This window comes from Herpailurus yagouaroundi, unplaced genomic scaffold (assembly GCF_014898765.1).
Source record: "Herpailurus yagouaroundi ecotype Mexico unplaced genomic scaffold, PumYag 29, whole genome shotgun sequence".
In the NCBI taxonomy this organism is placed as follows: Eukaryota; Metazoa; Chordata; class Mammalia; order Carnivora; family Felidae; genus Herpailurus; species Herpailurus yagouaroundi.
Genome location: NW_024412377.1, coordinates 24786430 through 24805996, shown reverse-complemented (window position 1 = coordinate 24805996; position 19567 = coordinate 24786430). Strand labels below are relative to the sequence as shown.

The 19567-nt window shown below is 39.1% G+C and overlaps 1 protein-coding gene across 5 annotated transcripts in view; it reads right to left on the bottom strand.

Moving 5' to 3' along the window:
* Positions 1-4403: 4403 nt before the first annotated feature.
* CDH6 (cadherin 6) overlaps positions 4404-19567 on the bottom strand; it is a 130098-nt gene continuing 114934 nt past the window's right edge. For 4 of the 5 annotated variants that reach the window (XM_040494535.1, XM_040494542.1, XM_040494550.1 and 1 more), the window contains 4 exons: positions 17143-17264; positions 15975-16092; positions 15592-15843; positions 4404-10426 (listed from right to left, as the gene is read on the bottom strand). In XM_040494535.1, coding sequence (XP_040350469.1) covers positions 9936-10426; positions 15592-15843; positions 15975-16092; positions 17143-17264 — 983 coding nt within the window. In that variant the 3' untranslated portion in view covers positions 4404-9935. Of the gene's footprint in view, positions 10427-15077; positions 15844-15974; positions 16093-17142; positions 17265-19567 lie in introns of those variants that run through there. The other variant, XM_040494566.1, reaches the window with a different exon arrangement.

The window sequence follows — 19567 nt, the reverse complement described above, 5'->3', positions numbered from 1 at the left end:
AAGTTCACTATAATATGAGGGAGGGCTTCTGGAAAGAAACCCCAAATGACTAATGTTGACTTTCTGTTGCTCACAGGATTAAGGTCCAAAACAGAAATTAAGCTCAGTTATAGAAAAATGTGGAAAATGCATTACTTGTAGTTTATGAGCAAAGATTTGTAGCTCCTGCTTTGCCACACAGACACCACCTCACTGGGCAGCTGGATTTTCTGGGGATTTCACAGCCACCATGTTACTGGGTAGGGTGCCAGGAGTTAATGGGTGCTCGTGGACAGAGCAAGTCTCCCTCCTTCCTCCACAGCTCCTGATTCAGTTATGAAATCTGAATTGCTTAAGGAGCAACAGGACATCCTCATTCCTTGCCTTTTCCCTCTCCTGTTATAGGGCATTGCTTCCCAACAGAGGGCTTACCACAATTTGATGTCTGAACTATCGATATTGTCAAGATTATTATCACATAAACAATTAAAGCTTTTGCTGTCTTGGGTGGAAGTTTATGTTTCTTGGGAATACTTTTCTTTGGGAACACTGTTCTAATTTTATCATTGAAATCAGTTGGATAACTGGGGTCAATAGGCAGATTTTTGCTTTTCAGTCTTTTTTTTTTCATAGAGCATTTAGACTGATCTTACAGATAGGAATGTCTTTGAGGCTACAGCCCTCAGCAGAGTCCAACCTCATCTGAATTTGTAGAAAGGAGAAAAGAATCCTTTTTCCCTCCCAATAAATATTTCTCTCACATGGATGAGATGGGACTATGCATACAAAGAAGAAGATGTAGGGTTCAGTGGTAGTCTTGCAGCACCTGGGTTAAAAGAAGTGATTTTAGTTCTAATTCCTGTGATGGGACCTCAGGACAAATGACCCCACTTTGTTTGTTTGTGTAATGGGAATAGTATAGCCTATTGTGCAGGGTTTTTGTGGGAGTTATATTAAGTCATGTATATAATAGTTTTTTCTAAAGTGCTATATAAAAGTAAGGCACTATTATCAGGCAGCTAAGCAAAGTTAAAAGCTTTAATAAAACCTATCCTTTACTGACTATAAGGAGACATTTTCTTACCAATGTGCAAACAAGACATATTTGCCATTAAAAGTTTAGTTTTTGAGACTAAATGGCTCAGGAAGCAATAAAGATGATCTAATATGTCAAGAAAGACATTTAAAAAAAGGAATAAGTATATCATAGACAGAAGTAGGAGACAATCTACTTCTTTTAAAGAGCCATATCTATTCATAGCATATTTAGAAAAGTATTGAATTCAGGAATATGAGACCTAGAAAAGTGATCTAAAGAATCAGGATGTCATTCAATACACAAAATGTTTAGTCAGGCAAACCAAGATTAATAATGCGAGATTACAATCATGGCAGTCCTCGAGAGAAGGGTATATGTAGAGCAGGGAGTGTCTCTTGTCTTTTTACCCCTGTATCCCTATCACCTTGGTTTGTGCTAGGCCTATCACAGGTTCTCATGTGACTTTTGCAGAATGAATGCAGAGGTTCAGGAGTATTGCTGAGGGGAGATGCACCCCCCATCCCCAAGCTGAAATTAATCAACAAAGAGATACATGCTTGTTGGTTCAGATTTATGAAACAAAGATGTAGGCTAATTATAATGGCAGGCTGAGCCTTTTAGCGTCCTTAATTATCCCAAAATTTTCACAATCTGAGGATCAGAATGCTCTTCCCAAATGTCAGTAGTGGGTAGTCAACAAAACTTAAAATGAAAGAATATAAGTCTTGGAGTGCCTGGGTGGCTCAGTCAGTTAAGCATCCGACTTTGGCTCAGGTCACGATCCCATGGTTTGTGAGTTTGAGCCCCGCGTTGGGCTCTGTGCTGACAGCTTGGAACCTTGAGCCTGCTTCAGATTCTGTGTCTCCCCCTCTCTCTCTGCTGCTTCCCTGCTCCCATTCTCTCTCTCTCTCTTTGCCTCTCTCTCTCTCTCTCTGTCTCCCTCTCTCTCAAAAATAAATTAAAAACATTTAAAAAAAAAAAAAGAAAGAAAAAAGAAAAATATGTCTTCCACTGGAGAACTTAATCTCTTAGGTTAGGGATAGCAAATAGGTCCATATTATTCTATTGTTGATGGCCACTAGGGCATTCCTGTTAGGGGTTCTAAGGCTACATCTGGGAGATCTATGAGTCAATTAATTAGAAATATCTACTATGGGCACTGAAGTCAGCGATGGCAGACTAATAGCTTTTAGAGGGGTTTCCAGGGGCAACTGGGTGGCTCAGTCAGTTAAGCATCTGATTCTTGATTTTGGCCCAGGTCATGATCTCATGGTTCATGAGATTGAGCCCCATGTTCTGCTCTTGTGCTGACAGCAGGGAGCCTGCTTGGAATTCTCTCTCTGTCCTCTCTCTGCCCCTCGCTTGCTCTCTGTTTCTCTCAAAATAAATAAATAAATAAACAAACAAACAAACAAACAAACATTTAAAAAAATAAAGAGGTTTTCAAAATGAAGTTTCAATTTGTGGATGATTTCCTATTAGCGTTTTTGATAACAACCCCATGATTATTATGGGATGTGGCTTATTATGATGACTGAAACTGGAGGGAATTGGGAATGATATTGCAAGATTGACAGACATTGAACCTATAAGTGGCAGATACATATTAAGTATATCTTACATGTAAGTTACACTCACCAGAGTGTTATCACCAGGAACACAAGTCTTTGCCTGTCTACATCTCCCAGCCTCTGTCCAGTTAGTTTGGGGCCATATGACTGAGTTCTGGCCAATGAGATATGAGTAGAAACGATATAGGCCATGTCTAGGCCCTGCCCCCCTAGAGACATCTCATATGACCATTCAGCAAACTTTCCTCCCTGGCCACTTTAAATGTTGGAGGCAGGATGCTCCAAATGGCATACCTACAAGAGGGAGAAAGGCTCACCACCACCCTGAACACCGTAAGAGTGAGACAAACTTTATGGAGACTTTGGATTTTGTCTGTTACAGCAGCTAGAGTGAATTACTCTAATACATACTAGTAACTATTATGGGAAGTGGTTTGTTTTGGTGATGGGAAATGGCTTAGACTGTCTAAACGTTTGCAGGAATCTGCTTCCTGAGCTGGGTCCTTGTGACAGCACACTGCCCTTCCTGCCTATGTTACCTTTAGGTCAAGGTAGTTTCCCAGATCCTACAGACCCCACTTGCCTTGGGGTCATGAAGATCTGGGGGCGCAGGGGAGAGGCTTAGCTCTAGTACACCGTGCATACTACTGTGCAATGTACATGCCCTTCAAAAATGTGTGTTTCTAATACGATCATTCCTTTCCATGGGTTTCTATTTCCCACCAATAATGTTAAACCACATGGCAAAAAAAAAATCACAAAAAATCACAAGACCAGCTGCTATGGTATTAATGATCCTCCGTGTGCTGGCACCATGTGAATTTTCCCAGCATGGTCTCCTTCAGGGAGTCTCAGCTGAGATCAATGGCATTGCTTAAACATCCCTCTTTTCTTTCTTTCCCCTGCTATTCATTTTGGTTTCTTATCTCCATTTATCTCAGTACTACTAATTCCTAAACCTCCCACACACTCCTCCAGCCAGGCAGAAATAGTTTCTCCTTTCAGTGAACACTTGTATCTCTACCTCTCTGAAGACACCTTCCTGCCACCTTCAGGTGGATACTATACTTTTGAGTTTATGGCAGCCCTTCCTCCTGGACCATGAGCTTCTGGAGAGAAGGGAAAATATATTTATTTGGCTTACTGTCGAATATTTCATAGCACACAGTGGACTGCCTACTACTGAACAAATGAATGAATAAATGAAAATCTCCTTTGCAAAGCTATGAATTCTCTCAGCTGAAAAAATTATGAAACAGCATCTGTAGAAATAGGAGGCAGCTTAAAAAAGAACCAGCATATGAAATATTATAGCTCTGAATATGCTAAAAACATTTTATTTACTCATAGTATCAGAATGGTGGAAGGATTTTATCCTTATTTCCCTCTGGTCTGGCTCTTGCTTTTTCTTGCTCTTTTTAAAATCAGAGATCCATAGACATTGCTTTTCTATGGGAGTGAAATAAAGGATGGAGAGTTGGGATGGGCAAAAATATAGAACTGTCTTTCTTTATCTAAAGCAATTACCAGGAGGATAAACAGCTTTCTTCTTAATACAGCAATTCCATAAATAACAGTAGAATTCTTGATGCCCCAGCAGTAAGGAGTCTGCAGGGCAGTACCAATGATGTATAATGCTGGCTGGGAGAAACTATTGTTTACAAGCTAATTATCGTATAACAAGTTGGCTTTACTTAGCTATTTGAGAGGTTCAAACAGCAGATTTAGAAAGATATAAAGTGTGTAACAGCATGTACATTGTTTTGAAATCTCTGATTAAAAACAATAGGTTGAGAGAATTGAAAAAAAACAAGTTAGAAAAAAAACAGTTTATTAAGTAATATCATATAAATAACTTGTTACAAAAATTGATTTGCAAAAGGCATATTTACTCTTTGTGAGAAATCACTTTTTAAATTGCATTCTTTTCAAATGTATACGTCTAAGAAAACAAAGGAAAATAAAAGAAGCCATTTCAAGGAGCGTGTTTTTTGCCATTTGACTACAACAAAAGGCGCGGCCACACTGAGCTGTAAGGTCATTGTCTTACCTCTCCTTCCAACACAGGAAACTTTCTCATGTAAACTGTGAAGTTATGAAAATATCCCCAGCTAGAAATGTGGATGAAAGCTGAGCAGGGGTTGTTTCCATCAGGTGTTCTCATTGCCAGGGACCAATGATACTGAGAAAAGCCATCGACTGAGCATCCCAGCCAGCAAATCTTCAAGGGTGGCATCAGCTTCAATTTATACTTGGGAGTATTTTTAATTAAAAACAATCAATACCAAAAAGCTTTTATTTTCTGGATTTAAAATCACAAATCACAGTAGGAGAATGCCAAATCGCCTTAGCTTGGTACTACTGAGGACGCACGTAGTATTTATTATAAGGCCTATTCTTAGGCAGTTTACTTTCAAAGCAATGAAAATAATCACAAACAGAACAATACGGTGGTTTTGAAGTGTTCCTATGTTTCTTTCGAGCAGACAAGTTGGTTTGCTACACAGCATTCGCCCTGAATGTCTAGTAGTTCTATACATTTGATTCCTTAATAAACACTAAACTAATAGATCATAGAAAACTAAAAGCTTATAGAAGGTGCCTCTAGACATATTTACATAAATAACACTGTCTCGCAAGAAAGACCAAGATCTCATTATAGCGGAATGCTTTTTCCACAACGCTGGGTCCATGCCTCATTTGTCAGATTAACCCCATTTGAAGAGAAATTTGAGTTTGTGGTCCATGGGTTTAAAAAAAAATGGAATTAAGCAACTTGTAAAAGCTCTTTTGAAATTAATCTAATAACCCGGTGGCTCTCAGGCTAAGTGCCTCAGTCCTGTCTGAAATACAGTGGGTAATAGGCTTTGTTTCCATTTGACCTCCTTTTGGCACTTTCATCTATCGGACTAACATTCCCCCCAAATTAAAAAATGAAAATGCATCATAAATAAGGTATTACAAAATGCGGAGTAGATTAAAGATTGTCTCAGTAATGCTTAAATTAAATTGACGATGCAGAGACCATAAACTTCTGGCTTTAAAAATGAGCTATTTCTTTATTAACTTTTAACAAGTGTGCGAGTCAACATATTTCCTTTATAAGAGGGTATTCCTCTGCACACTGAATACGGTCAGAGTCTGATATTTTTTAGTAGAGAGAATTACCCCTTTAGAAAACTATTCCATAAAGATGCCAAAGGGAGATTAAAAATGCTGCAAACCTAATAGTCACTGAACTTTTAAGGAGACCATTCTGTAATTCTGTATTCTCTGGAAAAGAAAGTTGTTTGTTAGACTTGAGAAAATAGTTCATCTTCCTGAAGATCCATGTACTAAGTCTTAATCTTTCTACTCTTATAACCTGATAAAGGAGGCTGGGTTTTAGTGTTAAATATAAATGCTTGGCTGTGTCAAGCATTGGCCCTGTCACAATTCAAAAAAAAGACTTCATCTAGACAAAAACATAAAGAATAAAATTACTCTAAAATGATCCTTTTTAGAGGATACCTTTCAAAATAGTGGGGAATCATGACTTTCTAGAGCGTTCTTCCAAAGTAATTATATTGCTTCAAAACTAGGGAGTAGGGTAAGATAATTTATTCGGTGGTTTGGTTCCTAGGGAAAATTAATTTAGGTGTGTCTGATTTAAATATTTAGTTTGGGCCCAAGAACCAACTCTGTTCTTCCCTTTCATCTATATACTTTTGTGGTCCTCAAGTTTATAGAATTGAGGAATTCTTAACTCATAGTTTATATATTATTATCTTCAGTGAAATACTGATTTCAAGGCAAAGCATTTGATGTAAGGTTCGCTTAGCAAATCAGGACATCTAATATTGACGTACTTAAAAATGAAAGTAATGGAAACACTCTAAAGTTAACTTGGATTGACAAAATTTGGATGCTTCCAAGATAGAGATTCAACTTTTAAGAAATTTTTGTACAACTTTTTGGAGCTGAAAATGAACACTAAGCCAATTTTTTTTTTAATGAGTTAAAATTGAATCACCAGGTTTTGTTCCATTTGAAAATGGAGTCAATTTGTATCTGAAACTCCTTTTATGCAACTGAACTATAAGGCTAAAAAGCTCTGTAAAAAAACATTTATTCACTGTGCCTAGAATCCCTCACTTATGATTCCATGGAACCATCTCTTCCCCCATTTGATTTCATTTTTTATTTTGGGACAAATGTTTAGGCCTTTCAGCAGAAAGTGGCCATGAAGTGATGGGGTTGTAAACTTATGCACAGCAGCTTAACATTTTAAAAATTCCAGCTTATTTTAGGGAACATCTTAGTGGTTTGAAGAAACTCTTCCCTTTGAATGGAGGGGAAAAATTTTTCAGAAGGGCCTCAATGTCCTTGAAGCAATCCATAAAAGTCATCTGCTTATAATGAATGAATTGTAGTTTCTCAGTGACCAAAGCAAATATTAAATTTTACCTCTTCCCATTTTCCTGCCATCTTTCTTGTCACTAACATCTACTATCAGGAAAGAGACTTTCTGAAAACTGAGCTGAAAACTAATTTTTTTTTCCTCCAATAATCATTTATGTTCACTGGGATCCTTGACCCGGTATCCTGGTGGGAAGGAAGAGAGACACACACAGAATGATGGAAGTATGGCTCTCATTATTTCCATGACATCAGAGAGTATTAATTTTCAGAGAACACTTACAGGACCCTAGTACTAAAATATTCAGCTCTAGTCTTAAATTATCCAATTTCTTAGAGAGTCACTTCATCATCAGGTTTTATGGTAAGAGATTAAGCAGTTATTTCAATATTTAGTCATATTCACTTGTTCTTGGTTCACTGTACCGTCTTCAAGGTGGGATAATATACCTGCCAATTACATCTCAAACATTCCACTACAGAACTACTTACTTTCACTTATGAGGAGAGAATAAACCTTACCGTTAAACATTGGAAGTTGCTAGCGTCAACCCTCAGACATTCCAATTAACCCAAAAGTTCAAAAGGAAGACTTCTGATGATAACTTTCTTTTTTACAGGACTATCTTTCTTGATACAATTTATTACATGACATGAAACATAAGGACAGAGAGCTCTTTAATTTTACAGTAAGTCATGTGATTAAGGTGGTATTCTATTGCTATGAATAACTAGTTCTTACTAATTAACTTTACTAAGCTATCTTTTTCAACACTTAACTGTGACTATGATATTCATTACAGTGAAACCCTCCCATAGTATTTTGTTTGCATTCCTGTGTGTGTGTGTGTGTGTGTGTGTGTGTGTGTGTGAAGAACTAGCAAAAGAAAACCCTGAAAACATGAAATACTTGTTAGTATACAGGGAAGTCCATTACAAAATAGGAAGCCATTCAGGAAACACAAGGAATAATATGGTTAAAAAACTTTTCACTCTAATTGGTTAACCCAAAAGACTACATTTCTCTTATTTTAAGGGTGCTGTCTTTACTTCCTGGGTAACACGCTTATTTAAAACTTAACTAAACAACAGTGTGTTCCAAATAGAAAGTATGTGCTCATATGACAGTATCTCCAAATGGAAATGACATTAAGATTATCTGTAGAAAATTAACATTAATTGAAAATAAATCCCTAAGACTAATAATTGAAGTCAGCATATTCTTAAGTACATAATATATATAGATATATAGATATATAGATATATACAGAGCCTGGGTTTTTTTTTCTTTTCTAAGTTTTTGAAACAACAATGTTTTCATTACAGTACTTTGGAATTTTCTGATGACTGCACAATGTAAGATTCTAATGATACAAATCATTAGAACAGCCATATGAAATAAATGATTTGAACCTGCCAAAAGGATTAGTTCAGTTCAGTTGGGTCCTCTGGATAATAACTATGATGCTAATTGCATAATTAGAGAAATAATAGATTGGATGGATTGTACATTACTTTTCTGTTGTAGTTTGAGACCATTACTTTATCATTGGTTCAAAGACAAGGATGGCAGAGTTGCCATAGCAACGAAGTTAAAAACAATGGAAAAATATTAATGCTTTTGAATGTCAACTATCATTTTAATACCATCTTAAACACTCTCGTTGAAGGGAATCAATTTTTTCCCTTCGTAAGCATCTTCCAAACATGTAATGTGTAGTTTTTCACTGTGATCTCAACAATACACCTATATCACATCATATAAATATATAGATGTTTCCATATGTGCAGGACAAGTTATCAGGTTCAAGTGTGGCTGGCTCTCATGTCCCCATTAAACTCTGAGGGCAGGATTTGAGTTTTTCTAATCTACCTTTACTAATGTAACTTAATTGTGTACGAAGCATCAAGAATATGAATTGTACTTCACACGGCTACTTTCCAGTATATTAGAATAATACTGACAACAACTACAGACAAGGAGTTAAAATTTGTCTCAGAAAAGTTTCTTTGAGAATTTGAAACAATTAGACTTACTTGTGATTAGTTTACTGATACTGATGGTGGAAGTAATTTTAAGTGATCTGTAGTACATTTGGTGGCCCGAGCTTTAAATATGCTAAATATTTCCTTTGTTGACATCATTAGCTATTTTCCCTTTCTCTTTATACGGTGCAAGGGCAAACTTTTGTGTGTTTAACATATAAAAAGAAAATATGAGTTAGTGGCCAGGAATGAGATATCATTATGTTTTGTTTGTTGTTTTTTAATATTACCATTTGATTTGTTTCTAGTCCTAAAGAGGACCCAGAATCTTAAAACACTGGTGGATTTGATGCTTTGAATAGTCACTGGTGCCGGAAAAAGTTCTTGAAGAACACATAGGACAGGCAAATGCCGTTTTAAATACTTTGGGACACACCCATATAACACACCCAATATACACAGTCCATCATCTCCTTGCGAGCGGATATACCCGGACCAACCTCACAGTTGTTCCTCCCTCATTTCTTCCCACTAAAACTATATTTTTATCGTTAAAGCACAGTCCCTCATCTCATTAGCGTGTGAAATGTACAGCCAGAGCAGTCAGCTGACCTGAGTCAATGGAGTGTGGTAGGGAGGCCGGGCCAGTGACACTGAGCGTGTTCCCAACCCGCCCTAGGAGAGCAAGGGAAAATACCACTCCTGGTTCTCTCTTCCAGCACGGGGCCTGGGGGGCTGACCGACATGGATAACTGGATGCGCTAAAAAATAAACCTTTGCCTCTTGGAAGCTCATAAAAGTGTACTAGAAAAAAGTCCCTCGCGTTGGGTCCCCCCGGACTGCAGCCGTCGACGTCGGGAACGGGCACCACCGAGAAGCCTTCGCGGAGCGGTGGACACGGAGGCGGGCGTCGCCACTGCAGGTCCTTGGGCGGCGGACTGCGAGGTGACAAAGGCAACGCATTAGGAGTCTTTGTCACTGTCCACGCCTCCGTACATGTCTGCCAGCTTTTTGAACCGCGGGCCCCAGTCGCTAAGGTAGTCGTAGTCTTGGTCTCCATCCGTGGTCACCGAGTCCAGCGAGCTCAGCGACTCGGCCACCGAGCCGGTGCCCTCGTAGGCGTAGGTGGCCAAGGAGTCGTAGGGCGGCGCGGTGGGGTCCGTGTCGTTCTCCTTCAACCTTTGGTTAATGAAATCCCGGACGTCGGTGTTGTCTCGAGCGGCTGGAGTCCGTCGGGGCAGAAAAAGGGCCTCGGGCACGATGTCCCTGCGTAATTTGCTGTCCTCGATGGCTTCGGGGTTCCTCAGGGTGCCGATATCAAAGGCCTGGGTGTCCTCCTCTCCGCCACCCTCGTCGTTGTAACTGACAATGTTGTCTCTGATGTCCTCTTTGGAAATGATCAAAGGCTCTTTTTTCCGCTGCCGCCTCAAAGCTGCGAACAGCACCACCGTCACTGGAAGCAGAGACAAAGCAGAAGGAAAGGGGAAGTTAATTTGCCGCCCGATTAATGTCAGCAAGCAGCGCTGCGCTCCAACGTGAAGTTTCAAAACTTCTCCGGGAAACTGCAGACTCAACTTTTATTCCTTGAAGATCGCGCTTGCCTCCACGCGTGATCAAACCGGGGACCCCCCCCAAAAGCGGAGGAGAATATTTGAAGGAAAGTTACAATTTAAGTAGAGGATAAAACACCTTCATATTTTTGTCAGTAGTTCCCTTTCGCTTTGAAACGGGGAGCTAGTCTGAAGGTAAGGAAAAAATAAAATAATAATAATGATTAAAAAAAAAAAAAAAAAAGCTCAAACACAGCGAGAGCGCAGCAATCAGAGTGCAAATTATGCCGAACACCTGAAATGCTCTGAAACTGCTTATAAGCACAAGGCTGGCACCTTCGGGATGTGTTGAAGGGTTTGCATAACTACACGTCTAAAATAACTTTTGCACTCTGCCTTCTTTTTCTTCTTCTTCTTCTTCTTCTTCTTCTTCTTCTTCTTCTTCTTCTTCTTCTTCTCCTTCTTTTTTCCTCAGAGAAGCGTAAAATTGGTTTAAAACCCAAAGTAGACATGTGAATGTCTGCATACCTTTCTACATATAAGAAATATTATTACAGATAATACCTGGAGAGACCCAGATACAATTCAGAAAGCCATTCTGGACTTCAACACCAGCCGGTTTGAAAGGGGGCGGGTGATAAGACACACACCAGCTTATTTCTGTTGGAGCTAAATAAAATAAACACATTTAAGAGGGAACTTAAAAAAAAAAATCTTTCAGAGTTAGTATTCTGTTAAGTGTGATGCCTGGAATGTTTGTCCTTTTGATTTTTCCTCTGAACTCCAATTAGAGGCAAAGCAAGAATCGTGTTTAAATAACTCCTGATGTTTCTTCGCAGCTGCCTACCTGTAGACAGACACATCTCCAAATGGACATATGGGTGGGAAAATAAAAAGACAACGACAGCTTAGAGAGAAAGCAGCCATCCAGGGCAGAAACTGCATTGTGAAACTGGGTTTGTCCAGGGCTGTTTACTGCAAGAAGTACTAGTAATGTGTTTTTATTTTCTCATCCATAACATGGTCCAGATTTTATGAGTCATAAAAATTGAATTACTGTAGTAAGAATTACAGAATAATGGCTTTTGGTGGATATGGATGCCTACACACAGAATGATGGATACATGCATTCGCATGTGTCTATATATTAAAATTTCAGGTGTTAATAGCATTAATAATAATTGGTTATCTACTGAGAGCGTTCTATGTGCCAAACACTGTGCTAAGTGCTTTACATACTGAATCTCATTTGATCGTCACAGCAGCCCTACAAAGTAAGTACCATCATTATAACCCCATTTTACACAGAGGAAGTTGAGGTTTAGAGATGTCACATGTACAAACAATTGAAATCCAGGTCAAACTAAAAAGCCAACACCCTTATTAATCACCATGCGTTAAAGCGTGCTTTGATTATAGACTTTTTCTGAAGGATATCCAGTGTTGCCATTTTCAAGCGTGCGATTGTGTAACTGTATACATTGTCATTTGCTGCCAGACAGCATCCTCCTGCCTCATTCATCCCAGCCGTTCAGGGCGTTTTACTAACTATTTATGTAGTGCCTACTTTGTGCCAGCTATAGTTCTAGACACTATCAATGAAAAACATTGATCAAGAGCCCCGTCCTAATGAGGTGGGCAGAGGTGGCTGTGGTGGTGGATGGAGATCTTGAAAAACAAATAATGTGTCTAATAAATAAGGAAATCATTAGAAGGTGATATGTACAGTGGAAACAAAAAGGTGATCAGAGAAAGGAGGATGAGGAGCACTTCTGTGTATGATTGAGGGGCCGTGTGTTTAAGAGGAGTGACATTTGAGCAAAGATATGGGGAATTAATTATCTGAGGAGCTGTCGGGTGAGGGGGACAGAGCTGGAGGAAAGGCTGGGGTGCAAAGGTGCCTAGAGTATTTGAGAAACAGCCTGGAGACGCTATGGCTGCACCTGAGGGGGCCCAGGAGAGGAGAGGAGGAGGGCACGGCCTGTCACGTGGAGCCTGGAGGCTTCTGTATATCTTTACTTTACCCTGAGGTGCGGGAGGGTGGAAAATTGCAGGGCATGCTCATAGTCTACGCTTTTTTCCGGATTCCCGTGTGACCAATGACAAGGGTTTGCAAAACAAAGGACTGTAACTGAGGATGGCCTCTGGGGTTAGAGAATAGAATCAAGACAACTGTCTTGGAAAGAATTAAACCTGTATGTACAATGGTTTGTGCCACCATTTAAGGCAAGATAGCAGGCATTTATCACTTCCTAATTCTTCCCCGGCTTGGGTTATCTGTATCTTTTATTTTAGTCCTATGCACACCCAGAAGTGCGATTGCCTGGAAGAGAGAGGGCACATTTGGTGAATCAGAGGCATTCATTCACTGCCTAATTCTCCTACAGCTACGACTGCCTGTACTTTTCTTCTTAGCCCAATGTACATCTGAACAGAAATTTTGGAAAGGAGATCTTTCTCAAAGCTAACTTTTATAAACTGAAGATGTGAGTTCTAAGCATGTGGAGCAAAAAAAAAATACATTCTGAGAAAGTAATAGCTTTCTTCCCAGTGACTGACCTCTTCCCTTTTCTCAATCCCCTGAGGCCAGAGGATAGTGGTGAGATTTTGAGTGGGGAATGCTTGGACCAACCTGTGTTCAAATCCCATCATAAAGCTAGAAGGTAGCAAGGCACTTGAAATCAGCCTGCCTAGGCTCACTTAAATGATTTCACCTTTTTAAGTGTGTTTCCTTCTGTAAAAGAGAGGCACTAACACAGTGGCCAGTGCTGTCATCAGGAATGAGTTAATAAATGTAACAGTTGTGCAGACTGTAAAGCACCACAGAGACACGAGATGTAGTAGTTGTTTTCAGTGTCGTTTTATTTTTTTATTTTTATTTTTTATGTTTATTTATTTTTGAGAGAGAGTGAGAGAGAGCAAGAGCACAGGAGAAGTACAGAGAGAGAGAGAGAGAGAGACAGACAGACAGAGGATCCGAAGCAGGCTCTGTGCTGACAGCAGAGAGCCCGATGTGGGGCTTGAACTCACGAACCATGAGATCGTGACCTGAGCTGAAGTAGGAAGCTTAGCCGACTGAGCCACCCAGGTGTCCCTGTTGTTTTATTTTTGTAAATAAAATAAGAGATGCCACATGATCCACTTTGTTGACTGTAGGTTTCCTCCTCTATCGTTGTGGCTTCCCTTCTCTTACAAAACCTGAGGTTTGTTTCCACATTCTTCAATGGTCTTGTTTTCAGTTCGGGCTCTTTCAGCCTGGAAATTACCTTACATTCTGTGAGCTCACAAAGAAAGTAGAGAGCAATGTGGAAGCCCTGAGGCTCAGGGGGAGAAGACCGGCGTTTTGTACTTTGTCCCACCACCTGTTAGCTGTGTGAGTCGGCTACATGACTGCACATCTTAGAGCCTCAGTACTCTAATTTGAGATGCAGATAAATACATACCAGATGGTTCTGAGGGTTAAATGAGAAAAACAGTTGTGAAGCCTCTTGCCCAGTTTATAGCCCATGGTGTTAGCCTAGGAAGGGTTAAATCCCATTTATTTCCTGTCTTATTGGGTACAGAATTCCAAAGAGAATAGACCAGCTGTAAGAAGCACTGAAACAAGTTAGGAGTAACGAGGAGACAGTGAATTCATTGGAGAAGGAAATGAAAAGGGAGAATAGAGGGAGTAGGTAAGGAAAAAAGTGGGGAGGAGAAAATGGGTAGATGATGAAGGTAAGGAGAAATCACTTCTATGAGATGAGAGTCAGCTCTCTTTCTACAGACCACAAAATGTCCATGGAATTCTCCCTGAGTACAGCCCTGCCAATTCAGCCCTTCTAAAAATAACTTTTTTTAATCAAAAAGAATATTCATATCCTTCTCTTCCAAAACAACTGTTATAGACTCACACCATTAGAAACACTGATTTGTCTTTGCATACTGTCAGCTTTTATTTATCCTCATATCTTAAAATACTTCCCCCAAATCTTCGTTGACAAAGAGAATCACAGCTCTGTAGTTAAGTTTCAAGACTTCTGTTATAATTAGCAAAATGATACGAAATGTGAAGTTCTTGAGCAGGGATCCCTAGGCATTCTCTTCTTGGAAAAATGTAGGTCTTTACTCTTTCTTCTTTCCTTCTCTCAAAGTCACCAAATTGTCAGGTTTTTGTTTTGAAAAAGTCAGCCCCCCCCCCCCCCCGCCCCCCGGGTTGACACTTCTTCCCTTTCTTCCCTTTGTGTAGGGGAGCTTGCTTTGATTTTTGGAAGGACTGAGTTAACTAACATTTGATTTCTTAGTTCACAACAGGCAACGGTCTGTAAAGTGTTTTGAGCTCAACCTGTGAGCTTAATTCATTTGTTGGGGATGAAACTTTCATTTTGAATCATTGCTAAACCTTGATTTTCACCTTGATTGCATTCATTTCTTTTAGGTCCCAGATTTACTTCCTCAGTCATAGAAGTTATTTATTTTTGGGAGTCTGAGAAATAATAGACATTGTGTATGTGGCATTCGGGGAGCAATGCTAAGAAGGTAGTTATTTAAATGGGTAGATCAAAGCAAGTTGGCTGGGTTGAAGAAAATTTAATCACTTCTTTATTTCCCATTTGAGAGAGAAAAAGTCATCACATTTCTCTTTCCACTTGCCCACTGATCTTTAAACTTTACCTTCATACAAAGGGCCATCATCACACCCTCCATACTGGGTGACTCTCACTCTTTACATTTTAACAGTGTTTGCCAGGTTAGATATTAAACAACAAATGAAATGAAAAGGGCCTATTTATATAGTGCCCTCAAATCCTGCCTGGGATTCATTCCCAGTCTAACAGACAAGAGATTTCTTTGGCGAATGATTCCCTGAGTAGGTAAAGACATAGGCAAGTTTCATATCTGTTCATTCGCCAAAGCTATGTTCAAACAAAAACTAGTTCATGATTGAACAACACAGATTCTCAGCATGTAACTCTACTCACCTAGAGCGGGCTGTATGCCTTAATGGGGGAGGCGGATAAATCTAGAGTGTCACAGTAACAGTGTGTGCCTCTCATGGGGAGATAGGATGCAGGGAGAAGCAGTTTACCTAGTAGGGTCACGATGCACAGAAGGATGGCAATGAGAGCCCCTGTGCTCAGTCCCGTGGGGTGGACGAGGGCCTCCGCATGGCAGGACTGCATGTTCCCATGGTGGTCACATGCACAGACCCGGACAGTTACTGTCCCAGTGCTGCTTTGGACTGGGTAGTCGTTGTCTGAAATGACCACAGGCAGGAGATAGGTGCTCATCTCGTGTCTATTATAGCCATTTTTCCGAGTTAAGATTCCTGCTGTGTTATCTGGAACCGGAAAGCAAAGTCAATGTTAACGTGCATACCACGTCATGGATTGCAACAATTGTGATGACAGTAGATAGATAGAGATAAAGATATAAATATATAGACAGAGAAAGTAACTTGGGCTCCTTTACCTTTGTTGTCTTGAATGGTAAAGTTTGAGCCACTGGTTGCTTCAGGGGCCAAAGAGAATGAGAATTGGTGCCCACTATAAGGGTCGTCTTTGTCAATGGCTCGTAGGGTCTGAATCAACTAAAATCAAAACCATAAAGCTGCTATAAAGTTTTGGTAACTCAAAAGCATTCCTTACAGTGTTGCAGTAAATTGCTTGACTAAATGATTTCTGATTTTAATTTAAAAACGATAGTCTCTAGAAAATTTACAGTGAGTCCACTCTATGCAATGAAATGATGGGTTGGAAATAGAGCCCAAAATAACACTTTGTTTTGGGGCTATCCTGGGCACTGTATGTAGGATGTTTAATAGCAAGCCTCGTCTCCTCCCACTACATACCAGTGACACCCTCCTCTTTGTGACAATCAAAAAATGTCCCCTGGGGGCAAAATCACTTGGGTTGGCAAACACTGCCCTAGAGTGATACAAAACTATAAAATATCACAGTGATCTACCACAGCATTTCAACTAAAAAACTTTGGGCACTCTGTACAACAGCCTGTTTAGAAATGCAGTCTTGACATATACATAAACCATCAACTTGCATAAAAACTAAAAAGAAAGTTTGTACATAAAACAAAACTTCAACTTCCTGCCCTAACATGTATTTTAACAGTGTACCGCTGTTTCGACAAACTGTAACATAATTTTATACCATTGGTAGAAAAGACCTATTTCAGGTGGGGACAAATGTGTAAAACAGGAAAACATTCACGAATGTGTATTACTTGTACAGATGGGCAATATAAGTAAGTGGAACTATGAATTATGGGCAATTGTAAAATATGTCGTAGTTATTGCTTTCCTCTCTGTACACATGGTAATTAAAAGTATCTGCTCACCAATTAAGATTTTTCACATAAAGCTGTGACTAATCTATTTTAATGAAAACTCAGGACTGGTTTGAATCCACATCAGTCTTTGAGAATGATGAACTTCCAGTTCTTAAAAACTGCTTGTTCTCTTATGCAAGTTAAACATTCATTCTGTTCTTATTTATAGTATTAATTTTGTTAGCATTTACTTCATACTTAATTCAAACCTGGCCCTCAGCTCTGTGTATCGTCTGAGTTATTAGAAGATCTAAATTAATCTGACTAAATTAATTTACTTTCTTATGAAACTCACCTGATCTGCTTTTGCCTTTTCACAGACAAAGGTTTCATAGAATTCAGCAAATTCCGGGGCATTGTCATTGACATCTAGAACTTTAATATATAGAGGGACTCGGCTGCTTTGCTTTGGATTATCTGCAACATGCCAAAAAGAAGGGAATAGGCATTTATATGTCGATTGTCAACCCCCTTTAGACAACAGTCACTCACTCCTTTCTCATTCATACACAGATTCACCAAGGCTGCTCTGAGTACCACAAGGCACTGTGTACCAACTTAGTCACAAAAAAGAATTAGTCACAAAAGAGAATGCTTCTGGAGTTGGATACACCTGCTGGAAATACCTAGGAGATAAAGCTACTTGTGTTGATATAGGGCAACTGTATAGCAACCCCCAGAATAACACAAAAATAAAGAAAAACTTTATCCAGGAAAGGCAGTTGAGAGGCAGATTTTAAGGGAAGCCAAAGAAGCAGGGAGATGGGAAAACATTTGGACAAAAGAAAGAGCCAGGGGGCTGGGGGCGGGGTGGGGGGGGGGATCAAGGAAACCAGAGGATGTTTTCATCTTAGTTTTTGTGCCATAGTGCTTGGCATTTTGCTATATTATCTTATTTAATCCTTACAACCTTTTCTGTAAATAAAGTTTTTGCCCCTATTGTATAGATGAGGAAACTGATGCACAGATATGTTAGGTAACTTGTCCATCTTCACAGAGATAATGAGTGAGAAGTAGAGCCTTGATTTAAACTTGGGTCTGTCTGACTCCAAGCCCAGACCGTTCACCTAGGATAGTGAGAGAGCCGCACCCATGTTTGACAACCAGGGACAAGTGAAGTATCTGGGGTAGTGTGGAAGACAGATTCCTGGTCTAAGAATCAGGAGTTAGAACCTCTGAACTCAGCCCTCTTCATTCACTTCACTTATGTATCTGTTTGTTCGCTTCATAAATATTTACTGACCATCTAATTTTTCATATGTGCCAGCCACTAGTTGGGGTGCTGGGACACATGGGGAACATCACAAAAATCCTGCATGCTAAGTTTTATTCTAATGGGGGCAGACAAACTGTGAAATGGTACATGCTTTGGAGAAATTAAACAGGGAAAGGGATTGGAGAGAGATGGAGGTGATACTTTGCATGGGATAACCACTCAGTCTCATCTCATGAGATGCCATTTGTACAGAGACACAAATAAAAAGAATTAAGCTATGTGAATATTTCCAGCTCTCCAGAGGGAGGGAACAGTAAATGCCAAGGCCCTGGAATGGGAGTGGGCTGGTTTCACATAAGCTCTGGGCTTCTGTTGCATCAAAGATAGTTAAGACGTTTAGACAATAAGATTCTTAAGTTCCTTTGCATCTAAAATGTTTCCCACATTAGTCTTCCAAAGTTAGAATTGCCAAAGATGAAGTCTTAAAAGGTCTTTATCACTAGTAAGTACTTTCAAATATATCACAGAAACATTAAATCTTAAAAAAAAAAAAATTAGGCACAAAGCTTAAAATATGCATGAAATGACTACTTCAGTAAAAAATAAAATTTCATGATGTTATAAAAAGTGGTCCTTTTCAGTGCAAAAAATAATTTTGTAATTTTAAAGCTTTAAGTATGCTCTGCCATTGGTATCTGCATTAGTCCCTCCACATAAATTCTGAAGAGCGTATTCCTACCTAACAAATTTTTAATTAAGAATTCTTAACATTATCACAAGGCAATGCTTCATTTTGCCCATATTGGTTATTTATTATTCTATTCAATATCCTTCAGCCATTTCAAATCTCATGAGTTACGTTGACAAAGAAAACTACTGTAATATACCATTAGACATGGAATATTTCACACCAGATACCCAACTGAGCTAAAATGTTTGAACTTTTAAAATCAAAAACAAAAACTAAAAAATGAGCTATAATTTAGAAGCCTATTTTTAAACATTTAAATGTTATTTTAAAAATACTTTTTCCTTCATGTACTTAGGCCTACACATTGTGTTTACATTACACAATTTTCACTGTGTATAATCATTTTATTTGAAGCATTCATTTGGCATTATTTTTCTTTGCCTTTAATTTCATGGTGACTTCCATAAAATTCACTCTAAACATTTTATTGATTACTTGGTGGTTTGGATTGCTCACTTTGGTGTACAATGGAAAAGCTAAAATTTATATCTCTTACTTCTGTAATGATTTTGAAATAGAAATTCTGTAGAAAGCCAGGAGAGAGATATCTGAGATATTTCTACGTAATGCCTACAGTTTTTAATATACTTGATTCTCCTCCCCACCAATCCTAACCATGAGTTCATTTTTTCAGCTGCTTCTGTAATGTTCTGATTTATAAAGCTTTTTGGAATTGAATCCCATATGTACCAATTCAACCTCATCTGAGAGGTACATTCTCATGTTATTATTTCTGAACTACATAACATCCAC